This window comes from Galendromus occidentalis, unplaced genomic scaffold (assembly GCF_000255335.2).
Source record: "Galendromus occidentalis unplaced genomic scaffold, Mocc_1.1 scf7180000077437, whole genome shotgun sequence".
Lineage (NCBI taxonomy): Eukaryota > Metazoa > Arthropoda > Arachnida > Mesostigmata > Phytoseiidae > Galendromus > Galendromus occidentalis.
The window spans coordinates 195,303-210,630 of NW_003805425.1; the positions used below are offsets into that span (position 1 = coordinate 195,303).

At 51.7% G+C, this 15,328-nt stretch overlaps 4 protein-coding genes across 4 annotated transcripts; 3 read left to right on the forward strand and 1 right to left on the reverse strand.

Annotated features, from left to right (window-relative positions):
* The first annotated feature begins 203 nt into the window (after positions 1-203).
* LOC100907082 (proteasome assembly chaperone 1) lies at positions 204-2,440 on the forward strand. Its single transcript, XM_003742996.2, has 6 exons — positions 204-258; positions 669-862; positions 980-1,192; positions 1,470-1,615; positions 1,731-1,833; positions 1,953-2,440. The coding sequence occupies exons 2-6, from the start codon at positions 722-724 to the stop codon at positions 2,145-2,147; spliced, it is 798 nt and encodes a 265-aa protein (XP_003743044.1). The 5' UTR covers positions 204-258; positions 669-721; the 3' UTR covers positions 2,148-2,440.
* Positions 2,441-2,512: 72 nt separating this feature from the next.
* On the reverse strand, positions 2,513-5,586 carry LOC100897537 (adenomatous polyposis coli protein-like). The gene is made up of 2 exons (XM_003743015.3): positions 5,330-5,586; positions 2,513-5,120 (listed from the first exon to the last, which is right to left on the reverse strand). The coding sequence occupies exons 1-2, from the start codon at positions 5,453-5,455 to the stop codon at positions 2,856-2,858; spliced, it is 2,391 nt and encodes a 796-aa protein (XP_003743063.3). The 5' UTR covers positions 5,456-5,586; the 3' UTR covers positions 2,513-2,855.
* Positions 5,587-5,999: 413 nt separating this feature from the next.
* On the forward strand, positions 6,000-8,873 carry Hpf1 (Histone PARylation factor 1). Its single transcript, XM_029111376.1, has 6 exons — positions 6,000-6,093; positions 6,673-7,017; positions 7,153-7,368; positions 7,500-7,695; positions 7,886-8,062; positions 8,270-8,873. Exons 2-6 carry the CDS (start codon positions 6,742-6,744, stop codon positions 8,656-8,658), a joined length of 1,254 nt encoding a protein of 417 aa, XP_028967209.1. The 5' UTR covers positions 6,000-6,093; positions 6,673-6,741; the 3' UTR covers positions 8,659-8,873.
* A 1,532-nt stretch (positions 8,874-10,405) lies between these two features.
* On the forward strand, positions 10,406-10,918 carry LOC108864215 (cuticle protein 65-like). The gene is made up of 2 exons (XM_018639405.1): positions 10,406-10,414; positions 10,559-10,918. The coding sequence occupies exons 1-2, from the start codon at positions 10,406-10,408 to the stop codon at positions 10,916-10,918; spliced, it is 369 nt and encodes a 122-aa protein (XP_018494921.1).
* The last annotated feature ends 4,410 nt before the right edge of the window (positions 10,919-15,328 follow it).

The following is a 15,328-nucleotide window of genomic DNA, read 5'->3' on the forward strand; positions in this document are numbered from 1 at the left end:
ACATTCTCGAGATTCTACCGCCTGCAAACGGAAATCGTCTACCCCATCCGACCCTCATACTACCTGACCGGTCCATGACCCATGATCGAATTTCGAATTTGGCGGGCCTGCGCGGGCGGTCTTCTTTCCTCTTGTTATGATCCTCTTCCCCAAAAATATTTCCTCACGCGAGGGAGACTCGAAGAAATCGTCGACGACGGAAGACTCGGTGGACACGAAAGCCCTGTTGATATCTTCTCCGACTCCGCAACGCTGTAGGTGAGTGCGCTAGAGACATGGTTTTCGTGCTCATCGGGATCAGCCGCCACGTCTATGCAGCGCCATGCTCCTGAGAAATGCAAACTTCTGCACTGTCACTCTGACAGCGCTGTAGTTCCCCGGGAGAATCGTGCATCCTCCGAGAGAGAGCAATCGACAGTCTTTGAGTGAGAGAAATTCTCCGAGCTCGAGAAATGAGTGCATTTCGTTGACATGGATTGGAATCGTGATGGACTCAACTCCATCGGTCCCGTTCCCAGAATTTCGAATGTCGATTTCTTCGCCCTCTGATTCTTCCTCCCCGGAGTCCTACGCTGGGAGTCGGAGAGCGAGTCTATGGGCTCCCTGCCTTCCTACGGAATCGAATCGTAGGCATATCGAGAGTTCGTTCAGAATTGCCTGATTTTTAGGGATTCCTTGGCGGAGACTCGTTTCCTGGCTTTAAGTTTGACTGAATCTGAGCATGGCCGCGTATTTCGGCGAGGTGAGGGAGATCCCATCGCGGGCCGTCGACGATGACGAGGAGGTCGACGTGGAGCTGCCCACCGTGTACTTTGACCTCCCGGAGTTCTCAGACATAACACAGCTGCCGTCCTACGATACGGTAAGCCCGCGGCTCTGGAGGAGCAGCTCCTGTCGCTCAGTTGGAATTAATGCGTCCGCGGCCTTCAAGTCGAATTATACTTGCCATTCGCCCTAATACAGATTCCATTCCTCGTAGGTCATCTGCGCTACGGGACTCGCTCCCACGGTCTTCCTCGAGTCCTATCTGATATCGAAAGAGCACCGGATTCTCGGTTACATAAAGCTGAACCCCGTCTCTACTCCAGAAGCCGAGTTCCTCGGTCTCGATTACAGGCGGCAATCCCATGTGGTCGGGAAACTCTGTTACGACGAAGCGAATAGAACCCTCGTCTGCGTGTCAGAAAAAGAGGTATCTCCTTCCGTATCCGCCATTTTCTCTGTACCTATCGATAAATGAGACTTCTCGTACGAGATCTCCCGTTTGAGAGTTTTGGTTCTGACTCGAACATGCCTGGGGCTGTGGATTTCCGCGAAATCCGTTCTTTTCCGCTACGAGGACCGCTGCGAAAAGCCACGGAGTTCGGCAGGGAAATCGTGGTCCGCGAAAAGAGCGCATGCTGTCCGAGTCCTCAATCCGAGTCCTCCGGTGCGTGAGGAAATCATTACGTGGGTTCATTTTTTCGAAGGTGCCGAACGAATCTGCGGCAGAAATCGCTCAATATTTCGTAGAGCTATCCGGAAGCAAAACTCTCGAATGTCTTGTGATCACTTCACTTCCGATCAGTCAATATAAGTCTGCCAAAACCTCGGAGTTAAGTTTGCCGATACTGAGGTGAGTTTCGTTTAAGACCGCCGGACCGTTCGAGTCCTCTCCCGTGGAACTGGAATTCCGGAAGCACATCGAGTCTGCTGGAGTAGGTCATCTAAATCAGTATTCTATTCCGCAGACAGCTGAAGACCGTCTCGGAAGGTCAAGTTGGCGACATCCCGACCTTGGAAACCCCGAATACGTTGTCGGGTTTGGGAGCCGCGCTGCTCACCGAATGCGAGGTGAGTCCTCATTGCAAGATATCTGCATCGGAAAAGGACAGTGAGACTGAACGAGTCCGAGTTTTTTTCTAATTAGGTCTGGTCGTAGTATGGGTGAGTCAGTCGAATTTCCTCTCCAGGTGCGCGGATTGAAAGCCTGTCTCATTGCTCAGTATTACGACACGATCGACAGCGACACCGTCTCGAAGCTCGAACCCTGCCTGAATGTAGAACGACTGAAGAAAGTAGCGAAACGTCCCGTCGAGCAGGGTCGTCACAATATCCAGCAGCTATTGCGTCAGTCGAAAATCGATCGTGGTAACATGTACTTCTAGACGTGACATTCCAGCGGAACGTGTCCCCAGTGATTCTCTGTTAACGCCGCAATTGTAGAGAATGATTACTCCCCTCACCCCTCCCCTCGCCTAACGAGAGACTCCGGTCCTACTCTACCTAATTTATCCTCGGAGTCTTTCGATTGTCTCGGAACAGAAGTTTACCCGAGTTCTCAACATGTTACAACGATGGTGGAAATCATGCAGATGCTGGAAATAATGTATGTTCACACGAGGTTGCTCGGATTCGTGTCGTCATCAGGCTTGAAGCCAGAAAATAAAGGATTCTTTCCGGAATCGTCCTCGTTTTCGATTTTTTCCCGATGAACGGCGGAGCGTAATTCCACAGGACCAAGATATTTTACTTAAATGTATATTTATTGCATAGAACTAGCATCCGCCGAGATCAGCATGGGATTTCTCGGGAGTCTTTCACTACAGACGGCTATTGCCGGGAAGTATTGCTCGTTCGACATGAGAACACTAACTAAATGAATACATTTCCGCCGCTCTGCGATTTTCCTGCCGTCGTGCGGAGCATAAAGATCGATGAGGAACACATTGGATTCATTCGCACTGAGAACGTGGCGAGGTTTTCCGCTGCTACACTCTACCTAGATTGGGGATGGAGCTCGTTCGTATTCTAGAAGTGGCTGAACAACAAATGATGTGTATATCCTTGAAAGTATATGTATTGGCACGTCAATCTCATCGGGGCTTCACGGTGAGCGTTTTCTTGGGGACCATCTTCAGCTCGGCTAGGGTTTTACCGTAACTACTCTCGGTGACTTCTTTCTTTATACGAAGGAGCGTTGGCACAACGACTTTGTACTTGTCCGAAGGGAAGCCTTTGCAAGCCAAATAGTTCAGTACACAATGGAACTGATTACTCGCGAGGAATCTTCGCGTATAGCTCCTCCGCGAGTCGGTGAATTTGAAACTGAGAACCGTTATGTCCCCGGAATCCTCTGGTGGCTCTGGCGGTACCTCGATCTTGACCTCAGCGACGTTGTTGTTGTTCTCTTCCTCCGGAACTTCCGCCGTGACGATATCGGGGAGGACCCTCTGAACAACGTCGGGCATAGGAACGATGGGTTCCACCGCGGCGATCGGCTCAACCACTGCGGGTGCCGGGGGTTTCGGGGGAGCTCTGAACTGCGGGGGCTTGGGAGGACGTGGGGGATGGGGCTCTTCGCTGCTAGCGTCCGACGCTTCGGCGCTGAGCTCGACTGTTTTCTTCACGCATGTTTGTCGGCTCTGACGCACCGAACTGCGGAGCGGTGAGAGCAGGACCGTTTTCTGACAGGGTTCTTCTTCGTCATCGGGATACTTTTTCGGGGAGGAACGCATGGGGCTGACCTTGGAAATGGGCTTGTTGGCCCGGTTGTTTAAGAAGTGCATGTCGATCTTGCTCACTTCTGTCGGATCGGGCGTTTTCGTCTGTCTGCGATCGTGGACGGGATCGTACCCCAAGGTCTTGCTGCCTTTTAGAGACTGCGCCCTCGCGACCGCTGATTTAGGAATAACGGCTTCGCCCCCTCGAATGGGCTGCTCCTGAACCCGGAAATTCGTAGCGCCTTTTTTGACCACTTTTGCCGCCACGCTTAGGCTTTCCATCGAACGAGCGGCTTTGAATTTGTCTTTAGTCGACGACGTCGAGGGATAATCGTCATCTCTCTGATCTGGCTTGGATTTCAGTTTTAGGGTCTGGTTCCTTGACGTAGGTCTACCTAGCTTGATCAGTTCGTCGAGGATCTGCTGTTGATCAGACTCGGAGTCCGAGTCGAAGTCCTTTCCCTTCCTCTGTTTGTTCCGATTTTTGTTCTGCGTTATCTTCGAGCCGGACGAGTCCGCTTTCTTGCACGGCCGACCTTCGTTGATCATGGCCATGAGCAATTCCTCATCATCCGATTCTGAAGGCGATTCTCCCGGGTTTTTGTTCAGGTCCGGCATGGATTTGTTGTGGCTGCAAGACGGAGACGAGTTCATGTCTTTCGACGGCAGACTGTCCCGGAGTTTTCTCGGCAGAGTCCGTGGTTTCCACAACGACGAGGAAGATTCAGATTTCTGATCGTCCATGCTGAAGGAACTTTCCTTGTGCTGCGAGTGATTGTTGACTGACGGTGCGCCCTCCGCTTCCGTGTAGAGGTCGGAAACGTGTGAAGTTTTCAGTGGCGGCAAGGGGCTACAGCCATTCGATGGCGTCATCGACTTTCGCATCCGTGGCTTAGGAACTGGTCCGTGGCAATCGCTTTTGGGACAAATACTGCTCAGGTCCGAGAAACTCGTGGCCGCCGATAGGTTCGCGGGCGTATCCTCTGTGCGGTAGTTGTGCAAGGAGTCCTCTTGGGTATACTGATCGCCGATGAGTGACTTCGAGTCGGCGTAGGAGCGCATTTGGCGGGGTTCAGGATTCGGTCGTACGAGATTCAGGCTCGTGGATTTCACATCGTGCTTGACCTCGTCCAACGCGATCGGCGTGAAGCGCGCGGCCTGCGGAATATGCGAAGAATTTTGCAACGGATACGCATAATCAAACGGGTGCTTGGCCTCCGTGGTGTAGACTGGGCGTCGTTCCTTCGGAGAGGGAGGCATCGTCTGACCGGGCGAGTCAGGAAGGTCCGACGGAGAGATCAAACCCGAAGGTTGGCGACTGAATTCCGATACAATCGAGTGGGCGTCGAATTGCGAATTCCCATTCATACAGAAGCTGTTCATCGACGTCGGAGACCCATTACCGGACCAGATTCGTGGGGTTGCGTTCGCTGTCGCCGTATGACTGGCCAGTGTGATTTCTTCCTGTTCGTATATGGTTTCCGGACGACGTTTGTCGTTCCCGGTGAGATCGCCGACAGATGAAGCTCTACTGATGAGTCGGGGCGTGCCTTCGGTGCAGTAGACTCGCGGCATATCGTCATCTTGATAAGTTGCGGGTTCCGCTGAACGATCCTTCGAGTCGGGCTCCTCGAGCACCTGTAACAATGGACGAGTGTCTAGAGAGCCTGTTCTCAACTCAAGTTCATCCTGAAGTCCTTGGGACAGGCAATGCGAAGGTCGTGACGAAAGCCGCCGACAAATTCGAGCAAACGAGTTGGAAGAGAGGAACAGAAGCTTGGTAGAGATATCTTCGCTGAGCTTTTGTTCGATGGCGGTTAGATCCCGGATGAGAATTTCACTCTTACCTCATTGTACTTGCGACTGAAGTCGAAAGGTTGCTCCTCGATGGGCTCGATGTCGGCTTTGCTCGGTATCAAGAATGGGCCCCCTGAGATATTCATGGGTAGCGTGGGCCCCATGCTCTTATCCATGGCAGGTCTGGTGCGTACACTGAGTCACAAACTATCGACTCCTAGAAACTCGGCGCGAACTCCACTCGCTTCAACTTGCCAGCAACTGGGACCGACCTTCTCGAGCGCCACTTCCTTCCATCGAGAAGAAATGTGTGCGATCTAGAAGAGCCTCAAAGCGCTCCGAGTGTTATTGTAAACACCGAACCCGTCCCTCTCCGACGTCGCCGAGAGCACCCGCGGTACCAGCCAGCACCACCACCACTACAACAACAATGACTACCACTCGCGTTTGAGTCCCTCAACGAATGAGTATTCGATTCGCGACCCGAACCTATTTCGAGCTGATTAGCTCGACCGCAGAAGCTTCTCCGAGGACCCTGACCACAAATTGGGCCCTCAGGCGGTACTTGTCTGCGTTTTATCTCGAGTGGGGTATGGAGAACCTCTCTCCCCACTGCGGTGGGTGCCCCTCTCGTTCAAAAGACCCGCGCTCTTAAGGGACGTGGTTCATCCCCAGAGCGGTCGAATGAACGCATGGGCTGAGCAGACGACGGCCCGCAGGGCGGTTAGTCCTGTGAAAAGTGTGTTTGACTCCACCGGCTCACGAATTTTTTTCTTCATCCCGTTAGCACGTTCCTCGGCTGAAAACCTCAAAGGTGATCGGACATTCTGAGTCGAGCCCTATCCGGGCAGAGCGAACACGTATCGGGTCCTCCCGAAATAGCCATCGTTTCGGTCTCCATGATTTTCGCTTAGGAACCGTATTGGCACAAAAAGGCGCAAAGTTTCGAGTGGACTCTGCCGGGCTCCCTTCGAAGGTTTCTCTTGGCCACCGGCCAAGAGATTATGGGTAGTGCTGTCTTCGCTCATTTCGGTACTCGGGCGAGTTCTGACACAGAACCGAATGTCTTTCCACCGGGAAACCTGGACCATAATCCGTGACAATGATTTCCGATTCACGATGCAACATCAATGAAATAGATCGCCTCCCGGAGGATGGGTTTTTACTGGCTCCCGCCGCCGGCGCCGTAGCTCTCGCTTCTTTGATTCGTTTTCTCGAACGAGACTACAACAATTCAAGGTCGAGATATCGAGTGCTTCTCCTTTGGAGCGTTCGGAAGCCCCCGAAGGTCGACATTCCGGCACGTCGAGCGCCAACGTCGGAGAATCGCCAAAAGTATCAGCGTCGAATGAAATGATTAAACTAATGATCGGTTTCTTTCACATTCCGCCAGGTCAGCGAGCCGAGCTGTGGATGCTCTCTTCACAGAGGATCGAAATCGGCCAGTGACTCGATCAAGAAGATGACGACGGAAGCTTCATCTTCGAAACGCACAAGCGATGAGATCAAAGAGGAATCTGACAAACCGCTCTGTAAATTCGGTCCCCTCTGTTATCGCAAAAATCCAGCGCATCTGAGAGAGTTCGCACATCCGAATCGTAAAGCCGAAGCAACGAGATCATCCCCCAAAGCTAGCCCGGTATCGAATCCGGCTAAGAAGCTGAAGATCTCGCCCCCCTTGGTACCTGAGCCTCAACACGCAGATGCAGCATTCTTGCAGGAGTGTTACGAAACGCCGGTATGTGAGAGGCTGTGACTGAAGGCTGTCCAAGAGCGAGTATCGAGCGAGCACTCTCCACCCCCGAGAAGCAGAGATTTGGAAGTCTAAATGATACTCGAAATGAATTTCAAGGTGCAACCGTTCAACTTTCAGTTTCCGGAGGACTTTTTTGATCTCTGGAACTTCTGCAAAGCGCTCAATCCGGGGAACCCGCGCGAAGCCCTCGTTCCCTTGGTCAACTACAGACTAATTGGTCCTTTTGATGCTCTCGCTCTGAAGGATTGTGTTGACAAAACCGACAAAAAGTCATTCAACCTGCATTGCCGGTATTATTATGATCCACCGGAATTTCAAACTCTGATGGTCGAAGTAAGTCGAATGAAGTTTCTCAGTGCGCTCTCTGATCACTGCCGCTCGGCTCCGCGATTCCTTTCGCCGCGTCATCGGCCCATGCTCAAGGAAAAAAACGTCCGCTAAGAAGTGGGGTGCCCGTTTTTCAGGTGGGGACTGATAATCACTACGGTTATTTCCGCGACGACCCAAACGACTTCCCTGTATTCGTGGCAAACTCGCAACTTAGCAGAAAAGATATTCATCCGTGGAAACTGGTTATAGTCGGTGCAAATCTCATGCAAACTGTAAATATCCTGCTCAAGGATCGTATCAAGGAATGCGCCGCGGACTCCGAACAGAAAAGTGAGCACTAGGCTGGAACTCTCCTCCTCCTCCCCCCCCTAATTATAATTCACTCAGTAACATGATACGCGAGAACTGTGCATTTTCGGGTGGAATGTTTTCTCGGAAACTTCTCGTCTCTTCCGAGACCTGATGACTTTTCGTACGATGCGATGGAAGTTTAGGCGACATTTTTATTCGCTTTCCACAGCAATCCTGACCGAGCAGCTAGCCAAAGTGACCGCTCTAAGTCAGAATAAGCACTTCGTGAGCTACAAGTCCAAACGCAAAACCCGTGCCCTCGGCTCGTGCCTCCATCACGTCGGAATGGTGGTTCCCTACGAGGACAAAACTCAAGTCGGGTACAGACCTCTCCCGGTTTCGAACGGTAAGCTCTGATGCTCATATCGATTGGCAGAATGTCTTTCAGAAAAATCAAGTTCGGGAGGAATCTCCGAAGTCGAACAAAGCTCCGGTTGCGATCGAGCAGAGTCGCCTGATCCGCCTCAGGCGAGACGAATACCGAACCACTCAACCCTCCCTGAGACTCTGAAGTCTGGAACTAGACCGAGCTCTAATCGTCGCATTTTTGCAGTCGAACTCCGCAAGATGATGCAGTGCGTCGACAATGCTTCCGAAGCCTCGCTAGTCGAAGCGTTGACCCCGATTCAGAACATCGTCACCCTGGTGAACTTCGCTAACGACGAATGTGATTACGGAATGGGTTTAGAACTCGGTCTGGACTTGTTCCTGTTCGGCAGTCCCCATCTCCATAAAACGGCACTATTCCTGCTCGGTAACGCTTACATGTTATTAGAGCGTCCAAAATTCCTCGAAATCCTCAAGGACCACATTGAGAACCGCCGCAAAGACGGCTTAGAATATTTGAAGCTGATCCCAAACTGTGAGCTCAAGAATTCCGGGGAGAGCTCCGATTCGCCAGCCGAATCCTCTTCGGTTCCGCTGCAAGAACCTTTCCCGTGAACGGTATCGGTGCAGGAATGAACTTATCTTAAATCCGATTGGCGGGGGCATGCTCTTGCCAATTCCCGGTACTTTTGTACAAAAGCCAAATCCAGTAAGTTTCTGATTAATCGGAATTAAGGCGGGTTCGTCAATTATGAATTAGCTCAATCCGCCGAGGGATATCCCGAGATGTGAAGATGGAATGAACTTGAATAAATTAGTTAAATTTCGGAGACCTCCCATCGTTCTGGTACACTGAGATGAGCCGTCGCCATTCGAAGACCCCACCAGAGAAGCCCAGGAAATCCCCCATTCTCTCCGCCTGGGGTCATAGGTCAGCCAGTGGTACGCGATGCGTACGCTGACTGAGAAATATTGCGGCTTCGGAGCATACTAGGTCCAGAGGTGAAGGAGCTTGCTCGTCACTTCGTCATCGCCGGCCCGCCTAATCCTGTGGAGAAACTCACTGTTTTTGAGATCTCCTGTCCGCAGACCTCCTAGCGGAGAGAGCCGTGGGCCGGGATTCTCCATAGATGAGCAACGCTCTTTGAGGATGAACGGGTTTGAGTAGGAACACTGTCCAAGTCTCGTGACCCTCGACACCGTCCCCCGCTTCGCTGAATCGGGAGCTTGCTCGGATTCGTCCTGAGATTCCCCGAACCCCGATCATATTGATATATCATTCGCGCTAGGGTTACTGCAGGTGATTCGGAATGATCTCCAATCCTCCAAGAACCCTTCGTCATGAGGCTGTCAATCAATGCTGCTCCCGCGCTCCGGCTGCAGTCGCGAGAGAGGACACGACGGGATTCTGCCGGTATAGCAGGAACATTCTGCGTGCAACATATCTATCGGCGTAATGACTGCTGACTCAGTGCTCACAGCGTCGCTGCCTGCCGATGAGCGTGACTCGATAGGTGCGTGCATACCAAATACGATCATGATATGTTTGTGGTCGGCGCATGAGGTATTCGAGAAGATTCCGAGGTCTCTATGATACAATAGGAGAAAGGTTCAGACAAACAAGTCGCGATCCCGCGCGGGCTGTACCTTCCGCCTAGGAAGTCGGTTGCTTCGGGAATGACTGGAGAAACGACAATCCTGACGCGGCTCACGCTCACCTGTATGAAGGGGACCGGATGAATTGATGAATGTTCCACGCTATGCTTGGTCGACCCTTAGGTAAGGGATTTCCATTCCCGGAAATCTAACGCGAACGTATTCGACCGCGAGATTCTTCTTGAGTGTTTCATCAGGTGGAATTCGGTGACGCCCGAATCTCTCAGCATGCGAACAACAAGAAATACAGGAAGAAACAGTTTCCCGAGCAGAAAACTCCTCATCCCAAGAGAGAAAAACCCTTTTTCGACTGGGAGGCATCCCGCCGCCCATCCCGTTCTCGATTGAGTAACATGCTGCGATGTTCATCAAATAGAGTGACCTCGAGCTCAGGCGGCCGGCGCTCGCAGCGTTGATTCGTGAAGCTCCAGAAACGCGCCGACCGCTGCTAATGTACCGAATCGGTCACTGTGCTGTTTGTAGCTGTACCGGAGCGAACCCAATGGAATCTGCTCCTTTTCTGTGTTTCGGCTTCCGCGTCTTCTGGTGACGGAGTCGCAATTAAGTCTGGTCAACTTGACAGCAACGCGGAACAAGGAATCATATTGCGCTTTCTCAAGACACTTGCTCTCTTCACCGGACGTCGGCTATAAAAGTTTGCGATCGTGCAGCGAAAATCAAGTTCTCCAAGAACAAACAATAAATCATGCACTCGGTTAGTATCCCATCGGGAATTCGAAACCTGAAAGTCTCTTCGGACATCCGACGCGCTCGATGTGGTGCGGGGACGCTTCGACACGTAAACCGAGAGGCGAGAGTTTATCTATCATTCACTAACTTCAAGGAGCGTTCATTACAGTTTGCCGTCCTCGCCTTCGTCGCCGCCGCCGTGGCCTCCGCTTCTGCCGGAGCTTTCTACGGAGGAGCCGTCGGTTCCTACGGAGGCTACGGACACGGAATCGCCGCCGCACCGGTCGTGGCTGCTGCCCCCGTCGTTGCCGCCGCCCCCGTGGCCAAGAGTTCTGCCTACGTTTCTATTCAACACAACGCCCCAGTCGTTGCTAAGGCTGCCATCGCTGCCCCAGTCCTCACCAAAGCCACATACGCTGCCCCAGTCCTCACTAAAGCCACATACGCTGCCCCAGTCCTCACCAAAGCCACCTATGCTGCCCCCGTCGCTATCGGCCACGGATACGGATCCGGCTACGGACATTACTGAATACGCGCGGTGTTGATAATTTATTATGAGCTTCTGTGATAAAGAGACTATAAGCTGACCGAGATCATCCTGATTTCATAGCAGAGAAATTCGACTGCATATGAGGGGAGAGCAGAGCTTGACCTGTGCAGATCTCATCGGAAGGTCTCTCACGAGTCATGACCTCTTCTTCCTCGACCTGTCGAAATCTAGTGGTAAACACACATCTTCCGCTGCCATGTTCCCCGCTGGAGGGCGAAAGTCGCCTCGAGTATTCCGAAGGCAATACTCGCACGGTGACCTCCTCAGATATGTTCAGCTGGCAAAGGACTGAAGTACGCATGAATCCCGCGAAAATACGATAGGAAACTTCTTCAAGTCCTCAAAGCGAGTGCGGGAGAACTTGTCCGGCTCCGGGAAATCGTCCAGAGCGGATCGACGTCCCGTAGAAACTCGACATGATCGACGAGAAGGCCCGAAGTCATCGGGGGTCCCAGAAAGATCCGGATGATGTCCCTAAGCAGGCACAAGGCTTCGATAATTGATCGCTTCAAGCGCGGTCCCGAGCTTCCGAATGAACGTGTGGGGCATATTAACCATGAGTCGTGAGCGTTCTTCTGGAATGACCACGTGGTCGCGAGCTCTGGTCAGTGAGCTTCGTGATTTCTCCCCGTCCCTCATGGAACTCATCGTTTATCACTCATCAAAATTATTTTCCTTACCATCTACCTACATTATTCGTTCTTCAACAATATTAATATTTTCGAGTTCCCGCCGCCGAGAGTAATCTCTGATGGATTCCCCCGGGTATTGGAGGATCGCGAATAGGTTCTTCCACAATTCTGTCCTTCGATATCCAGAGATAGCTCCCAGCGATATCGATGAAAGAATCTCGTATTTTTTTCCAGGGAGCGGGTGATGGAGCCTTGGTGGCTCGGATGGGATCTTAAGAACTCCCACGAGGCAAGCGCTTGCTACCTATGAGATCCCTCTGGATTTTTCTAGCACGATGTCCCCCTTGAATTCTGAAGCTGGTAACCCGTCTCAGATGCGTGCGGGTCGGGCTTCTGGTGGTTGACCGCGGGGCTTGTTCTAACAGTTCCAGAATAGTGATATCCTCGGGGCATGTCTGCGCAGTCAGCCAATTGGTTTATTTGTTCCTGCATCAACATTTGCTTCGCCTGCCGAGACTTACTATATTAATCCATCGTGACTACATCGATCGGCCTCACCAAGTCGCCGACCAAGTCAGACAAAATTAGATCGGTTGGGAAAAATCCTCTGATTTGGATGGGATCGATTGTGTGCTTTGTATCGGCTTTTGATCGCTCTCGTATCCTATGGCATTTCGAACGATCGGTATACTTCTCGCAAAAAAGCAGGAAATCTTTCGTGTAGGAGGATTTCTTCGCTCGTCATCCACACTCAACTTTTTTCGTGTCTCGAACCAAAAAACCTAGCTCTCCGGAACGCAGACAGTTGTGCGGCTGACTGGCTCCGATCGTGGCCAAAACCGCATCACATCGAGAGTGACAGCGGCCGCTCCTAGATGAGTCGGTCGGTATCATTTCGGATCATGCGTCGGCAAGGGTTTTCCAGGCTATCGGCAGACAGATTTAGCATTGCGTCTGTGCTGCAACCTATGGAGGGATGAGGCACAAGGGTCCCTGTTCATAGGGTAGCAAGGGTTTAAATGTCAGGACCGTTTTTGGTCTGCGGACTTGACTGTGCGGGAACTGGAAGTTCCGGAAATGGAATCATGCATAAAATCGCTTACCGGGACGGGAAATGCAAGTCGTGACCCCTCTGGCGCTTTGAAAGGCTTTTCTTCAGCTGCCTGTGTGGCAAGCGAGAAGGCAACCCTCTGAGTTCTAGATGTGCTTGAAACCACCACGTTGGAGGGCCACGATTTCTGAAGGCGAAAGCGGCGTGACTCATGAGCTCATCCGGAACGATGGGCAAAATGATCGGGAACTGCCTCGAGCAAAGCCGCTTTGCCATGGGATTGATTTTCCAAGGGCCGTCCCGCTCGGAACTGAAGTTATGACTTACGGAGGACTTCGGTGGATGATTGTTCATGGATGAAGACAAAGAAGACGGTTGAAGGGTCTTCCATTCTTGAAGGGCCTTTCCCATCTATCTCTATGAAATACAACCTCGATTGTGAATGCGGTAGTATGTAATTTGAGAGCGCAGCGTAAACCCGAGGGCAGAATCAATTCGAGCGCAGCGAAAGTTTAGGCGCAGCAAGAGCGCAGACTCGGTGGGCGCAGCGGAAACTCGAGGGCATAGTTGAGCGCTCAGCGAATCTGAGCGCAGAGGTGCGCACGTGAGGTTGAGTGCAGAGCTGATTTCCATGTGCTCAGATTGAATTTCCGGCGCTCCAAGCTCCGCCAAAATTTTGGCTGCGCTTAAATTGGCTATGGGCTCAAGCCAACTATGCGCTCAAGTGAAAATAGTAAGAAAAAGAAACAATGAATGAAATTAATAGAACAAAGGTTGACACCGTCCAATTACACATCCTCGCTGAGGTCAGAGTCCTTCATCACAGGTGAAAGTTTTTGTCGTGTTACCGTACGAATTCATATCCCAAAATAAGCGGGCTTGAACACCGAATATCGTTGGTGTGCTCCTTGAACGATCTACGGACATTCTGATTCTGACAGAGACATGGCTCGACTCCGCGGAGGAGAGACTGGTAAATCTGCCAGAATACAGGAGCTACTTCGCCTCGAACGACCAGTACAGAGCTGGTGGTGTGGCTGTGATCATCAAAGAGCATCTTCCTGCTCACAAAATTGGATTGACGGCAGAGGGTTGTGATGCGGCTCAATTGGAGGTTACTGTGGGGAAGACTAGACTGAGCGTTGCGGCGATCAATCGATCCCCGAGTGCGAATATTTCTCACCTGTGTGTTTACATGCGTGAGGATTTGCCAAATATCCTCGGAAGATTCGGTCCGGATCACGACTGTGTCCTGACGGGTGACATCAATCTCCGTCTTCTTTCCCCCAATCGTAGATTGGCGAATGAGTACTTGGATATTATGTCGTCCCAAGTCCTACGGTATGACAAACGCCAACGACGGGATTCCAACGAGAGTGACTGCAGGCTCGGTAAGCTAGATCGACCTCGTTTTCACTAAACTGAGGAATCTATCGCCCGATCGACTCGAGATTCGAGACTCTAGGGGAGTGTCTGATCATTGTTTGATTGATATTAGCTTAGCCGGCGAATCGTGGAAAACTGGGAGAAGGAGTTCAACAGATCTGCACAAGCGCCTGACATGAAAGGCTGAGACGAGATGGAATGTGATATACAAAGACTCTCCGATCTCGATGAATAAACGATGGACGAACCTACGCCGAGAAGGCTCGCGATCGAAGGAGGAAGAGCTGCGCCCGTCGAAAGAAGTCAGAATGGATTTCGACGACGTATTCAAGAATACTTCGCTAAGCAACAAGAAGCCACTGCCGCCCGTCCAACCGACGACAGGACAGCTGTGTTCGGAGATGAGGCTCTTCGAGGCTGGTTACGGGTACGGCAAACTTCTGTGTCTTCGGAACTTTGCTGCAGCCCATTTCGGTCCAGCCGGAGAGAGATTTCAGCGTGATGAACTCACTTTGCACGAAGTCGCGCAACTCCCTCTCGCTCGGAGCCCTCGATAATCTCGCGGTTTTGCGCTCATATCTTCAGAGAGAAATATCCAAGGGCGCGCAGACCAAGTAGATAATGAACCGCAGCTGAATGACCTGATTCTGTCGGAATCTCTCACAGCGTCACCCATCAATAATTCTCGTTCTGTATCGATCTTTGTTGCGGGTGCCATTTGGGTCGCTTGAGCGTTCAAGCTAGTGGCTGAAATGCAGTATTTTAAAAAAAGTCGGATTCCCTCTCGAGCAAGCTCGTCGATTGCAAATGCATACCGGAGGGGGGACTCTCCCGATATTTCCCGAGAATCCCGACAATGCTAAGATCTTTCGAAAAACTCGATCCCGGCAAGGAGCGGGAATCCGTGTGCCCTCGAAAGGCGTCCACTTAAGGAGAGATGCTTAAGGCCCATCGCAGGCGCTCTTCACTTACATTCTAAGCTCATAAATGCTACGTGTTGTTTTTGGGAAGAAATCGCGTGCTCGGAATGAAGAGTTCAAGGATCTAGTGTCAATGTTCTCTGAGTTAGCAAGCCCGGACTCCATTCCGGCTCCGGAAGACTTCGCCGGAAACGTTATACGATCCAGATTCCCGACGCGAAGCAGAATTTTTCATCGTAAGGTTATGCAAATCCTGAGTCATCAACGCTTCACCTGCATCGTCTCGCAGCAATTTCCCGAATCACTTCCGACACGCTCTTGTCTCCACATGAAGATTCCATTGGCTCCTCAAGCGTTCCAACTCCCTGCTTTCATGAAGATCGCGTTCGTCTCTGAGAAT

Excerpts from the sequence above, each read along its gene's own strand:
- LOC100897537 (XM_003743015.3), bottom strand. The coding sequence starts at position 5,455 with ATGGATAAGAGCATGGGGCCCACGCTACCCATGAATATCTCAGGGGGC. Across the intron at positions 5,121-5,329 it reads TCAGTCGCAAGTACAATGAG|GTGCTCGAGGAGCCCGACTC; the intron begins GTAAGAGTGAAA and ends CCATTGTTACAG.
- Hpf1 (XM_029111376.1), top strand. The coding sequence starts at position 6,742 with ATGACGACGGAAGCTTCATCTTCGAAACGCACAAGCGATGAGATCAAA. Across the intron at positions 7,018-7,152 it reads AGGAGTGTTACGAAACGCCG|TTTCCGGAGGACTTTTTTGA; the intron begins GTATGTGAGAGG and ends TTCAACTTTCAG. Across the intron at positions 8,063-8,269 it reads ACCTCTCCCGGTTTCGAACG|TCGAACTCCGCAAGATGATG; the intron begins GTAAGCTCTGAT and ends GCATTTTTGCAG.
- LOC100907082 (XM_003742996.2), top strand. The coding sequence starts at position 722 with ATGGCCGCGTATTTCGGCGAGGTGAGGGAGATCCCATCGCGGGCCGTC. Across the intron at positions 1,193-1,469 it reads TCTGCGTGTCAGAAAAAGAG|GTGCCGAACGAATCTGCGGC; the intron begins GTATCTCCTTCC and ends ATTTTTTCGAAG. Across the intron at positions 1,616-1,730 it reads TTAAGTTTGCCGATACTGAG|ACAGCTGAAGACCGTCTCGG; the intron begins GTGAGTTTCGTT and ends TCTATTCCGCAG.